Source organism: Leptinotarsa decemlineata, unplaced genomic scaffold, assembly GCF_025532065.1.
Source record: "Leptinotarsa decemlineata unplaced genomic scaffold, Ldec_3_MD MMD2_tig00026354_RagTag_RagTag, whole genome shotgun sequence".
Taxonomy (NCBI): Eukaryota; Metazoa; Arthropoda; class Insecta; order Coleoptera; family Chrysomelidae; genus Leptinotarsa; species Leptinotarsa decemlineata.
The window spans coordinates 23999540-24018844 of record NW_027412702.1 but is presented as its reverse complement, the minus strand read 5'-3'; the positions used below and the strand labels follow the sequence as shown (position 1 = coordinate 24018844).

Here is a 19305-nt window from a genome sequence, read left to right as displayed (position 1 = left end):
TTAAATAAATCAAACTCAGCCGAATTAACGGTTTCATCAATGTTTATATTTTATCCATGATTGGTAGGTAGAAGTGAAAGGGCCGTTGAAAAAAGTATTTCCACAGTTCTGGTTGGTCGAAATGGTGTTTTAGTTGGGTTCTTTCTTTGAGTTCAACTATTGTCTAAGAACGCCAGGGTATCTATTGTATGCCCTACATTTGTGGAAGTAAAAAGGGATTGGCAAACAAACTTTCTTAGAACATAAGGAGAATTAACTAGCCAGAAGCAATAGGCGCCAATTATGAGGATATAAATATAAAGTCAATGAAAGGTTGAGATAACTTAATCAAACGGGCGATGGTCCCAATCCCAAGAAACGGCAATACAATGGAACGTGACAACAAAAGCCTCACTTGACTTATCTGTCATTTCAAGATATTTTTCTTGGGTTTCAACACCATTGACTGCTTGGTTATTAGCCTCGTGTACTGGGTGTACAATGTTAATAACTCCCCGTGCCACCAAGGGAGTGTCATGGCTATTCGAAGTGCGCCAATTCATTGTTTATTTTAAGGTATTTCCTTAATATAGACTAAAAAAAGATTTACCAACTGAATATCTAGTAAAAATACATACGAAACAAAAAAAATATCCATTTTTCAAATTGAACATTAGCTGTGAATCATTAACACCCGTTTCTCTGAACTATGCATATTTTGGTTCCTCCAAATACCTTCATGTTATGAATATTTTTCATAATTAACGTTTTTCTGCACACCAATATTGCAAATGAAAACAATTAATAACTATATATATAGAGGTAAATATATGTGCTCTTTGATATGAATTTTTCAACTGCATTTTCTTTCAATTAGAAACGATGGAAACGTTTATTAATTGCCTTAAGGCACTCTTAATTATGATATGATATGATAGGCTTTCTATTACCTAATTCATTGGAAATAACAGTCTCGGACAATTTATTCCAGAATAACATAGTTATCCAGATAGAAGAATTGATGAAAAATATATATTCTTAAAAAGTCGTTGCTTGCTATATAGTTGTTAAGCTCTCTCGGAAAAATAAAGCCGGTGTATCAAACAGGGTACATGAGAGTATATATATGGGAAAAAATTATTTTCTCAATCTTTTTTTATAAGGTTTCATACATTCTATGTCGTTAGTGACCCCAGTCAGGTAAATAGTTCTTTAATGATTAGAACATTTTCAGAATTTTTTTTTGAAAATGTTGATGTCATGGCGACCTCCACGTTGTCGGGAGTTATAAAGATAAAATACCATGCATCTTTGGCTTTTTTACTCCGATCAGGCTCATGTCTCCAGTAAAGACTCCCTCTTACGAGAATTTAATGAAAGTGGGGTGTTTAGGTTTGGAATAATTACTAACAGAGGGTACGACGAGCAGTAGAACCTTCAAAAAATGATATCTATTTTACCTACTTCAAATGAAAAATGAAAGTAAAACAAAATTACCAGGGTGGGGTTTTGTAATTTATAGTTTTTGAATAGGACTTGTGTGATTTTTTGTTTTATTAGTGCATATATGCAATTTTAGTATCAATGATATTTTCGTATATGATATTTTCCATGTATTGTTTCAAATGAGTGCAAAAGATTTGTTATCGACTGAGAGTGACGAATTTGAGGTTAGCGAATATAATTTGTGACAGATCGCGAATCTTTTGGTTAACATTCGATTTTGTGTAAATCGTGTAGTGATACAAGTAGTTTACATGAAATTAGTGAATTCATAAATGAATCGATCTGCACATTGCACGGATGAACAATGAAAAAGCTACCACATCTCATCGAAGTGTGACAAAAAGTAAATTTTGGGGAATTGAAAATCGGCAGCCATTTTATTTTCACAGCCCGTAATTTGTAAGTTTTTACCAATCATTATTCTTCATTAGTTTATACAGTGATTCCCAAATCATGAAGAATTTATTCAGGTACTTCTTGTTATGATTTTGATTAGCTATTTGGCTCCTGTGGAAAATAATAAAATGACAATGTTTTATGGTATTGTGCAATTTTCCATAACAAAACTCTTGATTTTGTTTACTGAGAAGTAACAATGAAACTTTTTTTCATATAGACCTAGTTACATACAAATTTGAAATTTTTTATTTTTTTAGTAGTTATATACCTTATAATTTTAGTCATCAATCCAAACTGCTGAATTTATTGCCAGTACATATTAAAGTATTAGTTGCTGCTGTATTCCTTTACACTCTGTAAAAGACCGAGCATTGGCATCAACGTAACATTTTAGTAGGTATTTTTACAGGTTTTACTATATTTTTTCAATCAAACTTGAGAATAATTGTGTACAGTAAATCTTATATGTGAATTTTGTTTTACAGTCATAAACATGTAAAAGTACATGTTATACTGATGCCAAGTAAAATACATAATGCGATTTTTGTATTGTGTAACTATATTATGTCATTGTCAATATACAAATCTAAAATGAAGAGTCAATTGAATCGATGGTACAAATCAGTTGAATGATTTTACAGACTTGTATTCCTTTCAAAATTAGTTAAGGAGAACAATTACAATATTTGACTTATTTTCAATTTTGATTTCCATTTAAAATATAATCAAGTATCTCAATACAGGGCAGGGTTAATCACTCATTCTTTAAAAAAACTGGAATCTACAGAGGATGTTCTTATTTCAACTTGATTCCTCACAATATCAAATGTTCGTTCGTAACAATCTTTAAAAAAGAACTGAGAAAGATTATGAACAAAGGTTGCTTCTACAATATACAAGAATTTGAAAATTATTTAAAAACTATAAATAGTAGTACATAACCAATAAATAAACCTTGTTAGCATAATTAGTGGGTATAATTGTTTACCTGCACTCTAGTTTTGTGTAAGGTCAGTTGGTATATTGTAATGTTATCTGGACCCGTATCTTAATTGAGTTTTTCAGTTATACATAACTCACATCTGTGTATACTAACACACAAATAGTGTATCGGTGTACACAGTGTATTAGTATATACATGGATTTTATCTCCAGTATACTAAATTGTATCTGTTGTATGCTATTTAATTGTACACAATTCATATTTTATGTAATTTCCATAAGATTGATTACCTTGGTTTATAACCTAGTTGACGTTCACAATCCATGTCTATGGAAGATGTGTTTAGTATATATACCTTATACATTTACACTTCATTTTATGTATTTCTGACTTACCTAATACATGTAATAGTGGCAATGAAGGAGAAAATAAATATCTATCTATCTACATTCCAGTGAGATGTCAGCATAGCGGCTCTAATAGATGTGATGGCGCCTGTGCCCCGACCAGGCAGCCTGAGAGATCCAGATATAGCCGATCTGTTCTTTAAGGTCGACCCCGAGAAAATTTTTGAGGATTTACGTGAAATTGGCCATGGTAGCTTCGGGGCAGTCTACTATGCCAGATGCCTGGTATCCAGGGAAATCGTGGCCATCAAGAAGATGTCCTATCTGGGCAAGCAGAGCATGGAGAAGTGGCAAGATATCGTGAAAGAAATAAGGTAACTTGGTAGACTAACTTGTTTTTTTCTTGGTCAATTTAATATTCATAGACAGGTCCATGATTCGTCATCAATTATGACCCTATCAAGCAAATCATGTGACAATTTTTTTTTTGGTCAAAAATTAGCAGTTTTGAAACGTACTTGGCTGCCATAGTGCTCCTATGAGTCTCCTTAACAATTTTTTTCACTTCCTCAACATTTTTATCAGTTGTTAATATGCGGTGGTATCCATGGCGAGCGTCGTCATTCACATCTTCCCGACCTTCTGTGAAAAGCTTATACCACTTGTAAACATTTTTCTGATTCAGAGCACAATCACTGTATACCACTGTCAACATTTCAAGTATTTTTGACCACTTAATTCCATTGTTTACACAAAATTTTAAGCAAATTCTGTGAACATATGTTTGAACAATTTTCTGGTTTTTGGCGAATATTTCAAAAACAACCACTGATATTATCGATCTGAAAAGATATTATTCTAGTTCCCAAAAATTGAAAACTGTTTCGGGGGGGAGGGGGACATTGTTTTGGTGAGATCTCAAGAAGATTTTATTTTTGTAAATAGTAAGTTATCTACTCAAATGATTTATTTTGTTGATAGATATTCAGTGAAATGTGTTAAAAATTGTTAATTTTTTTTATTGTAGCTAAGATAATATCTTTTTCAAGATATCTAAGATGGGTTGACTCCCTGGACACTCCTTGTACGCCACTCAAATATATTTGAGAATATTGATGGAAAACAATCAGTTATTATCATCCATTTTTTACTTTTGTGATACAAATCTTCTGGAGTATCTATAATTTGTGTTATATATTATTTTAGAAAATACTTTCAAAACCTTTTTCTAATATGTTGCAAATATATTTTAGATTTCTAAAACAATTGAACCATCCAAACACCATAGAATACAAGGGATGTTATTTGAGAGACAGCACAGCATGGTTGGTAATGGAATACTGCCTGGGTTCTGCCTCCGATATAATAGAAGTTCATAAGCGTCCTTTAAAAGAAGAAGAAATTGCTGCCATTTGTGATGGTGTCGTACATGGGCTGAGTTATTTACATGAACTAGGCAGAATTCATCGGTAATATAAATTTAACATTATCGAGACTATCAGAGCTTGGAAAGAGTATTCACTTCTTTGGTGCATAGATTGTTATTTTGAATTTTTGGAAATTTTCGGAAACTCTAATAGCCGAAATTCAAACTTGCTCCTAGCTCTGATATCGAAGATTCGCTTTAAAAAAAAAGCATTATAATGTTTATTATTTTAGCGATGTCAAGGCAGGAAACATTTTATTGACAGAAAATGGCACTGTTAAACTTGCTGATTTCGGTAGTGCTTCCATCAAGTGTCCTGCAAATTCATTTGTTGGAACTCCTTATTGGATGGCTCCAGAGGTAAAAAATATTGATTTTTATTAAAATTCTGCATAAAAGAGAATTTTAAAATTAAAAATTGGAATAGTTCATGTTATCTATTGAAGAAAATTCCCACCGAAAAGACATTTGAATTATTGTAGTTTTAATTTTGTCTGACCTCTGTTCTTATTCTTTTTCGATCTATCTGTTTCGACAGACACTTTTCTGAATAATTTGAAAACAAGGTTTCTCATACCCCTAATCAAATCTGGAAAAATGTTTGGTAAAGAACCATTGACCAATTAGTATTAAGAACTCTATACTAAAACTCTATGAATCTGTTTGTATGATTTTTCAACAGCTTCATTCAAAACCTCCTAATCGATGAACAGCAAATAAAGTGAAACATATTTTGTATCTGACAAATTATAAATATGTAGAGGTTGTTTCAGAGGATAGAATGAGGTACAGTTTGATGCAATTAACGATCACTTAGTTACTTTTCATTAACAAGTAACCAAAACCAACTTACATTGCCATGAAGATAACTACTACTCTACTACATGGTTGCCAAATCTGGTGTAACTATAACTACTACAGTTGCGCCATCTTGTTTACGTATAAAAATCCACAATAAATATAAATTTACTTATATTCCAACACTACCTTGAAGTGATTTCTCTAAAAGAGCCTTGGCAAAGATTTGGAAGTGGGCTCCATATATATGGACTTCACCAAGGCTTTCGACAGGATCAATCAATTCTGAAATTTGAAACAATTAGATTCTAATGGTATTCTCGTAGATTGTCTGTACATTTATTTATCCAACTGCAAACAATTTGTTAAGGCCCGTGAATATATGTCCAAGGAAATAGAGGTTTCCTCAAGGGTTCCCCGAGGATCCCACTGGGAACCTTTATTATTTAACTTCTTCATAAATGAGTTACTCTTATCTGCTGATTCTTAATGAATATTGTTCTATTTTGCTATTAATGTTTCAGGCTAGTTGCATTATGTAAATTTCTACTCTATTATATTCAATGGGTATACTATAAATCATATAAATATAAGTGCTATTAGATGCCACTTCCAACAAAACATTTTTTCTTAGGTCATTTTGGCAATGGATGAGGGTCAGTATGATGGGAAAGTGGATGTTTGGTCATTGGGCATCACTTGTATCGAATTAGCCGAAAGAAAACCACCATACTTCAATATGAATGCGATGTCGGCTCTTTACCATATTGCTCAAAACGATTCACCGTCTTTGTCTTCTCCAGAATGGACGGATGTCTTCAAACATTTTGTTGAAGCTTGTTTACAGGTGAGTTGAAGAACTTTTTTTATATCTTCATGAAAGACAGACAAATGAACCATCTGTTGAGGCTGGTATTTCAACACAGTCCCTAGGATGAAATAATTCGATGTAATTTTTTAGAAACTACCTGCACAGCGTCCAAACTCTTCAAGACTACGGACTCATCAGTTTGTGACAAAGAGTCGTTCGCCTAATGTTCTGATAGATTTGATACAACGTACCAAGGATGCAGTTAGAGATCTGGATAATTTAAATTATAGGAAGATGAAAAAGATATTGATGGTAGAAAACTTTGAAAACGAGAGCACCATTGGTAAGACAAAAATGAGATGGTAATATTACTTGAATTTTATTGAATTCATTGAAAAAGTTACTAGTTGAAAAGCAAGATATTCTGCCACGACAACTAAATTGGATTGACAGTTATTTTAGTTTGCATGACATAATGTCATCTTCCTTTAGGAAGGTGCAATTTATGAGATCATAAGACTTGATGCATGAATATCTGTTGCCAAACTTTGACATCGGTTGATAAGTGAGATTCTTCCTCTGTCTTTCACTGTAGCTTTCACAACAAGGCAACTAGTTTAAAGCAAAACCCAGTTGAGCAAAATTGTAATTTTGTTCGATAAATTACAATTATTATAATCATTATTAAAAGGAGCACTTAACAAAACTGCACTATGAATAATCATTTATGCCCTGATCTATCCCTTAACATTAAATAATAACTATCAATATTTCGTTTTCATTGAAGTTTAATTTCAGATGTTGATGATACTCCAGACGAGCACACAGGCGCTGATAGCTCGAAAAGTAACTCTGTTACCTCAGAACAAAGTGTTCATTCCGTAGGGGTGTCTGCCAGTAGTCAATCTAGTAGTACTAATAGTTTACCAGCAGGTAATCGTCGTCTTGTTTATAGAACTATTGAAATTGCTTTCTATTCTAGATGTGACATTGAATTTTTGTTGTTTTAGGTGGGGATGACAGGAGACATAGACCAATTAATCATCCAGCTGCAGCGGCAGTATCTGATCACGGAACAAATAATTTTGCTACTATCAGAACTACAAGTATTGTTACCAAGCAGCAGAAAGAGCACATGCAGGTAAGATTATAAGTTCGTTGATTTCGTTTTAATGAGAATGTTTGAAAAGTGTTTGAGCTGATTATAACAACTCCGTTTTATTTTGAAACATAATTTCCTACATAGATTTATGTAGTGAACGAGAAACAGTGGCAATAACAGTATATATTTTTTACCCAGTCACGAGTTCTCTGAGCTCAAAGTTGGATTACATAAAATAATAAATATTGAGATCTATTTCACACTGTATTCAATATTTTACAACTATTCAGCTTGGCGTCTCTGAATAAGATACTGGCCTATCTGAAAAAATACTTTAGTCAACTATTATTTCTCAATTTCACCAGTAACAGCTATTCCTAAGAAACTAATGATACCTTACGAGATAATTCGTTGGACATGTTCAATAAAATTCAAGTTCATTTTTGATAATTTGGTTGTTTTTTTTTTTCTTATAACTAACTATGTCTGAAGACTGTATCGAGGAGAGATACATACGAACTAGAAAATAATTATTTCGAAATAAACTCTCAAAATATTCATGTCTCCCAACTGTCTACACTTTATGTTCTGGTAAATGCCTGCCGGAAAACAACTACTTCTCCGGCTAATACCACGCTGGATATTGAATTATATTTCTATTTATTTATTTACGGCAATGCCTATTTTTTACAAAATAATTAACAAGTTCACACATATGTATTTAACAGTAATCTATGCTGGGTTCAAAGAAAAAAGATATAAAATGAAATTTAAAAAAATCGTAAAAATAAGTTAATGAATTACAATCTTTTCAGTGTTTTTAAATGTTTCCAAAGAAGAGTTGAAATATTCTAAATCTACATTGTATGTATTTGCGAGTCTCAAAATTCTACCTACAGATTCATTCCGGCCATAGTTGGTGCGACAAAAGGGTACTTTGAAGATTTCCGAATTTCTTGTTCTCCTTAGATTCAAATTTAAAGTTATAAGTTCCACAATTTCCACCATTGATTATTTTATGAATTAGTGTAAGATTTGATTCTAATCTATGAGCCAGAGTATTAAAGTTAAGAATATCCAATATAATTTTATAGTCATATTTACCAATATGATATCCCAGTTTATATGCAGAGTACTTTAAAAACCTATTTTGAACACTTTCAAGCATATCACTATCCACATAATAAGAAGGGCACCAAATTGTGGAATTGCATTCTATTAAAAAAATCTGTTTTTTTTTCTCTGATTGTGTTTGTTGTTTTCGGTTCTGATTGATTTTATAAGACCGGTTAATGGGATTTTTGTTCAGGAAAAAAGTAAATTTTTGACATTGGACTATATTTAATTGCAGCAGATTTATATCACTCCAGCGAACAAAGTTAGATAAATCGTACAGTAATAATAATACAGTAATAATTCTGTATCAGTTGAGTCATGAATAACTTTGAACGTCTTCAGGTCATCAGCAAACAAAAGAAATTCACTATAAAGAATAACATCTTCCAAGTCATTTACAAATAGGTTGAAAAGCAATGGCCCTAAATGAGAACCCTGTCGTACACCTGATGAAACTGTGATTGAGGAAGATACTGAGTTACCATATTTTACAAATTGAACTCTGCAGAGTAGATCATTTTTAATCCATTTCAGAATGTTTTCTTGAATACCCAAAGCTTTTAGTTTATGCAACAACTAATTGTGGTTTACTTGGTCAAATGCCTTTGAAAAATCTGTGTAAATAGAATCCACCTGGTGTCTATTTGCCGAAGCATTTATTATACAGTGGTGATAAATGAGCAGATTTGTGCTGGTAGATCTACCACTACTGAATCCCATGTTAGCTTTTCTTGTAATTAGGCTGCCTTGCCCGCTTATGGCTTTGTTCACGAGATGTAGCTGTTCTAGTTAACAATCTTTCTCTTAGACGAAGGATTCGTACATGCAGTTGAGCCGCGTTGAAATTAATCGAATCCCAGGCACTTTGCTGTTTAGGTCAGATCTTTCTTGCACTGATCTGTAGGTGATGTACTGGAATAATTTCAGCATTGTCCTGATGCCGGATGAACGAGAAAAATATGCGACCTTGGTGAGGTATCTTGCATAAATATCTGTTGGATACAATTCAATATCTATGGTGGTATTAGCTGGGGAAGTAGTTGTTTTCCGGCAGTCATTTATTAGAACCTACGGTATAGGTAGTTGGGAGAGATTTGTTTTCTAGTATAGAATAGAATAGAAATTAATGTAACAGCTAATTTTGATTTTATAGAGAGAATCTAAGCCTGATGAATAATTTAGTTAATATCAAGTATAATGTTGGTTTCAAATATGGTATTTTATATATGCCTTGATTTTGTTTTGTAGGGTTCTCAGAGATTTCATTATATATTTACTTACTGCTCCCCAAATATAAATATGATAGAGTACAAATGTGAATAAATGAAAACAAGATAGGTATATAGTTTTTTCAAATTTTAGGAGTACTCTTTGTAAAAATTTCCAATAAGAGGAGATATTTTTTCTGATATTTTCAATGTTTATTCCGTGACAATGTATTTATTGTAAATGTTTTGAAGATTCAGATCTAGAACACTATCTGGAATGAAGTTAGTTTAATTTTTTTATTATACCAAGACAGTCTTATCTTATGAATTAATTTGCCAAGGAGGAGATGCATGAACAAATGTCAGGCTACAAACGAATGCGCAGGGAGCATCAAAGTGCCTTGTTGAAGCTTGAAGAGAGATGCAAGATGGAGATGGAAAGTCACAAAAATCAACTCGACAAGGAGTACGAAGTTCTTTTGCAGAATTTCAGCAAGGAACTCGAAAGGCAACAGGTTTGTTTCTCACTGATAATTAAAAGTATCTGAGAATTTGTATGCTATGTTGTTTCCAGGTGAAACATCTACAGGAATTGGAACGCAAGCAGAAGCAGAATTTAGCTGCGGAGAAAAAACTGATGAAAGACATAACCGGTAGGCAGGAGATGGATAAAAAAGCTTTTGACGCTCATAGAAAGAAAGAATATAAAGCGAGCAAGGAAAGGTGGAAAAGGGAACTTTCTCAAGATGATTCGACGCCAAAACGACAAAAAGATGCGACCTTACAGTAAGGAATCACCTCTGTTTAGATTATTTTATCACTTATTCAATAGTTTAGCGTGTTTTGTAATGTTATTCATTTTCAGAACTCACAAAGACAACTTGAAATTAGTCGATGCTCAAGAAGAGCAGAGGTTGCTCCGCTGTCAGAAGGAATATCTGGAATTGGAAGTTCGTAAATTCCGAAGAAAAAAACTTCTCTCTTATCATCAGCTGGAACAAGACTTGTTGCGGCAAGAGTTGAATAAGAGGCAACATCAGTTGGAACAGGCACACTCTATGTTGCTGAGACATCACGAGAAGACCCAGGAATTGGAATACCGCCAGCAGAAGGCTGTTCATGCTCTGAGAGAAGAACAGGTTTGAATGATTGCTTTTTATTTATTTATTCACTTCATGAAACATGTTGAATATAGAGGTGACCTGCTAATACTGAATACTTATAAAAATTACCTCAAGAAGCGAAAACCGGATGTCTTTCGGGAATTTGTAAATTATCCTCTCTCTTCCTAAATTTTTGACAAAGTAAAATATCAACCATAGTCTAGCTTAACATGGTACAAGAGGGTAATACAAAGTTGAAGATCTCGAACCGTCACGAAATGTACAGGTTTCAAAAAGAAAGGACAGATTTAGACATCCTAGTCCTTGTCTCAATTTCAGTCTCTGCCATTGTCTTGAAGATTTTTAAGACTAGTCTTAATTGAAATCATGAAAATCAAGACTAGTTTTAAAAAATGTTTGTAATTTCAAATATGAACAATAAAATGGTGTGAAAAACTTTCAGCAAGATGATGATAGTGAAACCTTTATTGTTGAAGTGATATCTCCTTCTTTCTGCATTCGTCTTCGTCATAGTACTCCATCTTACCTTTCTCTTTCTCCTCAATCTTATTAAACTTTCCCTGTTCCTTGATATTATCCTCTACTATTCTTATCCACTCGCTCTTCTTTTTTATCCCCCTCAATCTTTTTTATCTCTTTCCTCTCTCTTCTTCTTTGTTTCTGCCTTTCTCTTTCACAGCTAAAAATATTTTTTCATGAACGTTTCTCTGTTTCCTCCCTTCAGTATGGAATTTCAGGTTTTATTTTTTTCATCTTTAGGTCAGAAACCAACATGATACTGAATTGGCCAACCAGTCGGAGTACATGAAACGTACTGAACGTGAAATGAGAAAGAAGCATGCTCTGGAACTCAAGCAGCAACCGAAATCACTAAAAGTAAGGTTGAAACAATAAAATCCAACATTCAACATATGATGTGTTTTTCATTATTTCAGCAAAAAGAAATGTTGGTACGCAAGCAATTCAGAGAAACATGCAAGGTGCAGACGAAGCAGTACAAGGCACTGAAAGCTCAAATACTCCTAAACACTCCGAAGGAAAGTCAGAAAACAGTTATAAAAAAGTTGAAGGAGGAACAAAGGCGGAAATTGGCTCTGTTGGGAGATCAGTATGAGCAGAGCATAGCTGAAATGCTGCAGAAGCAGTGCATAAAGTTGGATGAGACTCAAGAGGTGAGGTTTGGTCGTATAATAAATTTCTCAGCATCTCATTACTTTGAAATAACAATTACAATTTTTTCAGAACGAGTGTTACCAGATGAACGAGCGTTTGCGCTACGAATGGGAAATCCTAATAGCATACCAAAGTAAGAACAAGATGCACGCCCAAACTCAGAGAGACCGTGAAAAGAATGAACTTCAGGAACGTGTTTCCGTCAGGAAGTCGCTTTTGGAACAAAAGGTGATTGAGTCATTCTGTTTCCTCTATAATATTTTTTCCTTGAATAATTGTCCTCTACAGATGACTGCGGAAAACCAACGGTTTGTTGAGGAACGTGGCGAAAGGATAAGAATTCTCCATGAAAGACAAGGAAGGGAGCTTGAAAGTTTCGATGAGGAATCGATAAGGCTAGGATTCAGGTAAAGCCCTATGGTTTTCTAATTTTCATAGTAATATGACACAATGAAACAGAGGCTGGTCCCATAATTTAAATTATAGTGGGGATTTTGTTTTGGAGATGTTCAACACAGAACACATTTGACGTGATTTGTTAGAACATCAGTAACATCAAAATAATGGGCAGTATGTATATTTTGCATTAACATGCACATACTACTGAGAGAACAGGGCCTAGAGTCAAACCTTTTGAAAAATCCTGTGTATGAAAACATACATTTTAAGGAGATGTTTTTTAAGTGTGTTCTTACATTGTTTTTCAGTTTTTTCAAGTCATGGAATCATTATAGACAGTCATACCTGTTGAAAAAGCCATTCTCATTTTGAATCGCTACTATATATAAATAGTGGCCTGAAGTTGGGATGATAAGTGAAAAATCTTTTTTACTCATATTTTCACGAAATCAGTCATTCCTAACAAAAAAAACTCTGCTTCACCCAAAACAATTATTTATTGTTTCTTTACTTCTAAGAAGATTCAGAATTTGAATGTAATCCTCAACTGAGATTATGAAAAATTGTATGCATGAATCGTGAGCTTAAGAGTAAGATATTTAGGTGTTGTACAAGGCAAATGGTATCGTAACAATTAGGCTTCAGCACTGTGAAACCCCCTAACAATTAACTGATCCCCAGCTTTGTTACGGTATATGGTTTTGAACAGTTTGTAACACAATCCTCTCTTGTTTTGTAGTACTGCGAAAAAGGGTTGTAAAATGTTTGTGTAATGTCAATACCAGAGATCTATGCTACCAAAAAGTCTAACTTCATGATGATGATAATATACTTTATTGTACATGGAATAAATCATGATTACAAAGCATAAGTGATACAATATAGTATACATTGTCAAATGTGCGACCACAAATAACTTATATACGATTATACATTTTTTGCCTACTAATAATATAGCTCTTTTTTCAAAAGGCAAAGAATTGGACTTAACCTACAGAACAAATAATTCTTTGAGTAAATTCATTAAGAACATTAAAGATAAAACTTCAGTGTCAGATAGATCGGGAATATACAAGTTGACTTGTGGTACTTGTTCAAAATTTTATATCGGACAAACCGGAAGAACTTTTCCAATAGAAAAGCATAGAATTGTTTTTTTAATAAAAAAACCAAACCAAAACCTTTGGACAAAAGGGCACTAGTTCAATCAAGATTATGACGTATTGCATGTTGAAGAGAAAGGTTTAAAACTCAACCGACACGACACAGAATTTGTATGAACAGTATTGTGACGCCCGAATATGATATTGTATAGCAAAACACGTATTGCGATTTTATAACCTTCCATGTGGAAATCTCATATTGTAGAGTGTTTTTTGAAGACACTATAATGGATTTTCATCAAGTATTGGTCAGTTCTATTATATTTTTTCAATATTTTCTCTATTCAGAAAGTGTTTGATAATCATCGAATTCTGAGCCATTCATTATGACAATATGTTTGTTCCCAGGCCTGAAGAAGATATTGAATGGTGAAACACATGTTTAGGTTTTGAAAATCATTGAAAATCTCGCCAATAAAGTGTTGCTCTACATATTTATCATGGATTTTTATCAAGTAACGATTGAAAAGCATATTATTGTATTGCAGTGCATTAGCTATTGCTGAAATGTCGCTGGCTATGAACGACCTGTCGAGAGATAGCTATGAGGATGATACGAGTCTCTCAGGATCGATGTTGAGTCTGGCTCATTCCAATAGTTCGACGAGTTTTCCGCCTAATTCGGTTTAGTAAATGCAATATTATTGATTGATGAACACCAAATTTCATTGAGTATGAGTTTACACAGTTCTGAATCTTATTTAGTATTTGAAATATATTCAGTTATTTGAACGGTTTAGGAAAAATTGTTTCGAGTTGATTGATTATCAATATTCTGAAGTGATACCAAATTTGTACCTTGATAATTATTATTATTTCTACTTTATTTATTTATGACAGTTTAGCAATTGGTAGATTAGTTTGTTATTTTTGTACTAAATTAATGAATAAATAGGACAAATACAGTTGCGTAGATGAGCTTCTATCTCAAAACATTGACAAAATCAAAAGTATCAAGCATACCAGTAAGTATTTAGTCAATTACATTTAGGTTATTGTTAGGTAAAGAGGTTTGCCAGTATATAGATTTACTGAAGTGTAATTACTATATAAACTCAGTATCTTTATAGATGTTTTTATTTGCCATATATTCATTCCATACATTTCGTTCAAAGATGAAGTCATTTTTTTCATTCGGATAAATACTGCTTTGAAGTAATTCAAAATTTTAGGGGACTTTTTTTCCTGACAACAATTTACACAAATATCACCTATTTGGTGAGTTTTTCATGAGTTTGCTGCCGGCAATTGATAATTCAACCAGAATCCTATGTTGTTCTGTCTTATATTCATTGAAATCAATTGAGAATAAATACTCATTTGTTGTTTTTTTAAATATCTCTGATATATTAGAATGTAAGCCGGTTTATGTCTCCTTTTCTATAGAAGAGGTCAAACTGAATGGTGGTATGAGATATTTAAAAATGGAAAAAAATTTGTTAGACAGATTTCATTTGGTGTAACTCCTACGAATTGTTCTACTGTTCTTAAGAATCAGTTTATAAAAAAACAGTTGAAATGCATAAGGTAAATCTTGCTTGAATTTTTTTATTTGAAGTGTTGAAATATTTTGCAACACATTTTTTGCTGACCTAGTTGGCATTCTTAAAAATTAATGTGTTGAGATTATTTTTGTTATGATGAAAAGTTATTTTGTTAAAATTGTTCTACATCCGTAGGTTTGTGTTATGTCTCTCAACTATTGGTACACACTGAATAATTTATTTTATCAATAGAAACTTCAGTTTATTTGATCAAAGAATATATGTCTACATTGTTACGCCAACTTTTGCCGCCATAGAGATGTGACCGTCAGTCTTGAAGTTAATGTTTAGTTTTCATTTTGTCTTTTGCAAATTGGCAGCTGGAGTCACATTATTTCTACCATATTAGATTAACAGGAATCAGGGAATGTTTGACAACACATAGTCCATGTCTAATTGAAAATTTGAAAAAGATGCAGAAGTTTCTCATTGTCCAAATTTTGTGATTTGGGGTAGAATAAACTTTACGGGTGCAACCAAAATGAAGATTCTACTTGATAATGTCTCTGGAAGGTGCTAAGAATTGCATATTGATGGGTAGTGCCCCGTTAATGAATAAAAAACATTTCAAAACCATGTCTCATTTTTGAAAGAAGAGTTCCTTAACAAGCTCTAACGATTTATGGCATGAATTAATTCAAATATTCCCCAAGATTAATTATAATTGGATAAAAATGTTGAATAGTCATTTTTTTGCAAAAGGGCCTGAACTATGTGATATTTTTTCGTGAAATTCTGTTCATGATTATTTTTTTGGTTCAATGAAATTTGGTATTTGCCATTCAGTAATATACTAAGTGGGATTATAATAATGATGGTTTGGAAAATGTACATATTCATCTAGTTCGTTAATTTTACCATTGTAACTGAAAAATTCCCCTTTTTATACATAAACTCTTCCATTTAATGACCGTGTTCTTTAAGTTAGTTTCATATAATTTTTGATTACTATTCTGTTAGCCACCAGGAACATGACTTTTTGCATTGAAAATATATTTAACCCCGTGAATATTCCAAGAGGGTGAATTAATAAGTCATGATGCAAGTGAATGAACATTTTTATTGGGTTATTGATTTTGAAGACAAATTTTCGTTATTTAGCAAAACAACTTGCTGATTGTTTATTTTCATGACATTTTAGTAGGCTCAATATTCAATTCTCAAAGATGTGCTGGTGAAGAAAACGTCAATGACATTTCAAAAAAACTATTTTAACCAAAGCCAAAATTTTAAATTGAAATCCATTTAAAAACTTTACATGTTTCATTTTATAAAAAAACAATTTTTTTCCAATCAGATCATTAATATTCACTTTCTGCAGCCGTTTATTTAGTTTTGACTAATCTTTGGTTCTATCTTCAACATGGCTTTCTTGAAAAAACTTTGTTTGTTAGAGATTTGAAATTGCTTTTTTGCAGCTCAATTTTTAATTAAGAAGTACTGAAGTTTGGTTTTCGAAAAATGTAGCATCTAAAATCTCAGTAATGAAATTGAATAATGAAAATTTTTGATTCCTCAATCAATACACCTGGTCAAGATGTATCATACTTTGTTTCCTGAGGATTAACACAGTATTTTAGACTGGTTTCCATTTAGGTGAATGATTAGGAAGTTCATTTGAATTTTGTGAACATTATTCAATACTTTAAACTATAATTTTAATAATTTAGATAAGATAGTTTATATTAGACATTTACTAAATTAAAAGACTAATTGTACCAAAAATTTTGGTAATACGCTTATATAAAAAATTAATATTGCTGAAAATGTGTATTGTGGTAAATAGGAAAAGAAAACGAACTTTACATTTAAGTTTATCGATAGAGATCTTAAAGTTTGGCAATTTTGGTCTGTTGAGACGGATTTTAACAACGATTAACATCGTATTCATCTTTAGTGATCTGAATATTTAAAAAAATAGGCATCTGCATAACATTACTTTCTTGCAAACTACTAAAGATCGTGGTAGCAATATTATGGACAATGTTTCCTGGTTAAATTAGCTGAAACTGTACAAAATTAATTTTCTAATTTTCTAATTTTTAATTTTAATGAAATAATAACCTAAAATTGAGAACTAGTACATTCTGCCCATGATAACTTTTGCTCTAAGAGTAATTTATAGAGTTTCAGACAATTTAACTGGCATTTTCCATAAGTATAGAATGGGATCCTTCCAAGGAATCAAAAGTATTGCCCTTTTTCGTCTTTACACACAAAATTTCAACCGTGGTCTTAAGATCTCTACGCTTGATTTAATTTTGTAAATATTTCATATTGTTTCTGGTCTTGAAACAATTGTTGAAAATGTTTCGTCTGTTGTGCTTTAAATTTTCCTTTTTTCTGGTAAAAAATGGATTATTTGTTTTGCAGTTCTGAAATCTTTGAATTTGATTTGGTACGATATAAACATATAGCAATGTATCTAGATTTGATAACTAGACTTGTGGCTACTTGAAACCAATTCAGACAATTATGTTGAATGTCAATATACTGGCTGTCTCTTTAGGAAAAAAAATTGTTGCAATATTTTAGATAGCGTACAGTCGATGGTTTTGGACTTGTTTTCTTGATAACCTTCAATTATTCAGGTAATGATGATATGAATTCATATAAAAACCTTGGAAAAACTTTAAACCACATGAAAAATGTTTACGAATTACTTCCAAATACTGAGAATATAATTTTTCATTTGTATCCCACGCATTTATTTACTCTGATCAATAATTTGAAGCTAAAATTCATCGGTCGGATATATGATTCTTCCAAGGGAAAATGTCGAAAAAAATTCAGGAACCCAGAAAAGTTGAAAATTTTTTGAGAAAAAACTTATTGACCTTTGAATATATATTCATTTCAGAAATTGGTTAATTTTGATAGACGCTAAGTGAAGAATGAATGTGATGTTGCCAAATTCTTTGCGACTTCCTCATCCAGTACGAAAGCATATTTCAATAACAATTGTAGGATTTTCAAATGCATTAAGTATTGCCAACATTACCATGGGCCTTAGGTAAATGAACTCAATAATATTCAGTGTCATTAGCTGATGATAGGTGAATTTTAATGAAAATATTTTGTATGGTGTGACAATGTGTTGAGTATGATCATAACAAGGTCTCTATTCACGTATTCAGGATTCGAATATTCAAATCATTTTCTAAATTGTTCAAATAGTGACGATGGCGGCCAGTTTTAACGTCCGAGTGTAATTGAACATGATTCTTCATTCTATCAATTTAAAATATTTCCACAATATCGAATTTTTATCACCAAAAAATATATCTCCTGAACTTTTTTGACATTTTCTATCAAAATTCTTTACTAGGTGATGAAAATACTTTTATTTTTGCTTGAGCTCAAATAATCTTAAATTATCTGTAGAATGGGAGTGTGTTTTAATAGTAACTTCTTATTTCATCAAATTCAATATCATTCGGCCTGTTACCTTCAATGATTTGTAGTGGCAGTTTTAGCAAGTTAATCTTGACAAACTTTGGGTAGCTCATCACAAGTTTGTGAATATTATTCTCCTGAATTTTGAAGACTACAAATTATAAATATATATTTATCATGAAATACATGAAAATCAATGAAAATTGCTTCAGATTTCTGTCAATAGTCGAATCATTTAGTGATTCAGTAGTTCACAAATTGAAACGCAAGAAATATCTGGACATGGTATTAAATCTTCACTTTTATCTTAATGAATGAATGGAAACGGAATATTTTAAACCAGTTAAAGTAAGATTATAGATGACTGTCGCCAAAATATTGTTATTGTATATATCGTTGTCGTTGCCTATATTTTAAAATTGTATAAATTTGTATTTTTTTTTTCTTATATTATGTTCATGTATTGTATAAAATGATTTAAACCTTTTTCATTAAAACTTATTAGCAGTATTTATTATTTAAAAAATAGTAGATTTATTGTAAATAATATTTGTTGAAAACTTCTTCTGTCAAAGTTTTTATTATAGTTTTTTTAACTTGAATTATAGTTTTCAGCTCCATTCGAATTTCATTTATTTCATTGACTATAGTAATGAAATATCAAAAGAATCGACTTTTGCAGTCTGGTATTCCTAAAAGTCTTCCTTGAAACTCTAGTTTGAGTTGAAATATTTCTAGAAACAAACATACTGTTTGTCCTAACCTACCCTCCAAACGGCTCATTTCAATTTAGAACCATTGACCTACCTCGGGCCTATGCATCATATGAGTTGAAAATCCTGTATTTTTTATGTTAGCGTGAAAAAATGAA

The 19305-nt window shown here is 32.0% G+C and overlaps 1 protein-coding gene across 3 annotated transcripts; it reads left to right on the top strand.

Moving 5' to 3' along the window:
* The first annotated feature begins 1447 nt into the window (after positions 1–1447).
* On the top strand, positions 1448–19054 carry Tao (Serine/threonine-protein kinase Tao). 3 transcript variants are annotated; one of them, XM_023161994.2, is made up of 16 exons: positions 1448–1884; positions 3283–3548; positions 4428–4643; positions 4834–4960; positions 6033–6245; positions 6360–6552; positions 7008–7142; positions 7220–7350; positions 9980–10150; positions 10210–10421; positions 10501–10774; positions 11519–11635; positions 11695–11931; positions 12002–12160; positions 12221–12339; positions 13983–19054. In XM_023161994.2, the coding sequence occupies exons 2-16, from the start codon at positions 3316–3318 to the stop codon at positions 14122–14124; spliced, it is 2679 nt and encodes an 892-aa protein (XP_023017762.1). In that variant the 5' UTR covers positions 1448–1884; positions 3283–3315; the 3' UTR covers positions 14125–19054. The 3 variants fall into 3 exon arrangements, with proteins under 3 accessions (XP_023017762.1, XP_023017761.1, XP_074040349.1); XM_023161993.2 differs by having other exon boundaries at positions 9977–10150; XM_074184248.1 differs by lacking the exon at positions 1448–1884 and adding an exon at positions 1937–1955 and having other exon boundaries at positions 9977–10150.
* The last annotated feature ends 251 nt before the right edge of the window (positions 19055–19305 follow it).

Bases quoted from the DNA above. Each gene is read 5' to 3' on its own strand.
- Tao (XM_023161993.2), top strand. From the start codon at position 3,316: ATGGCGCCTGTGCCCCGACCAGGCAGCCTGAGAGATCCAGATATAGCC. The intron at 4,961-6,032 runs GTAAAAAATATT...ATTTTTTCTTAG, and splicing joins CTTATTGGATGGCTCCAGAG to GTCATTTTGGCAATGGATGA. The intron at 10,151-10,209 runs GTTTGTTTCTCA...TGTTGTTTCCAG, and splicing joins AGGAACTCGAAAGGCAACAG to GTGAAACATCTACAGGAATT.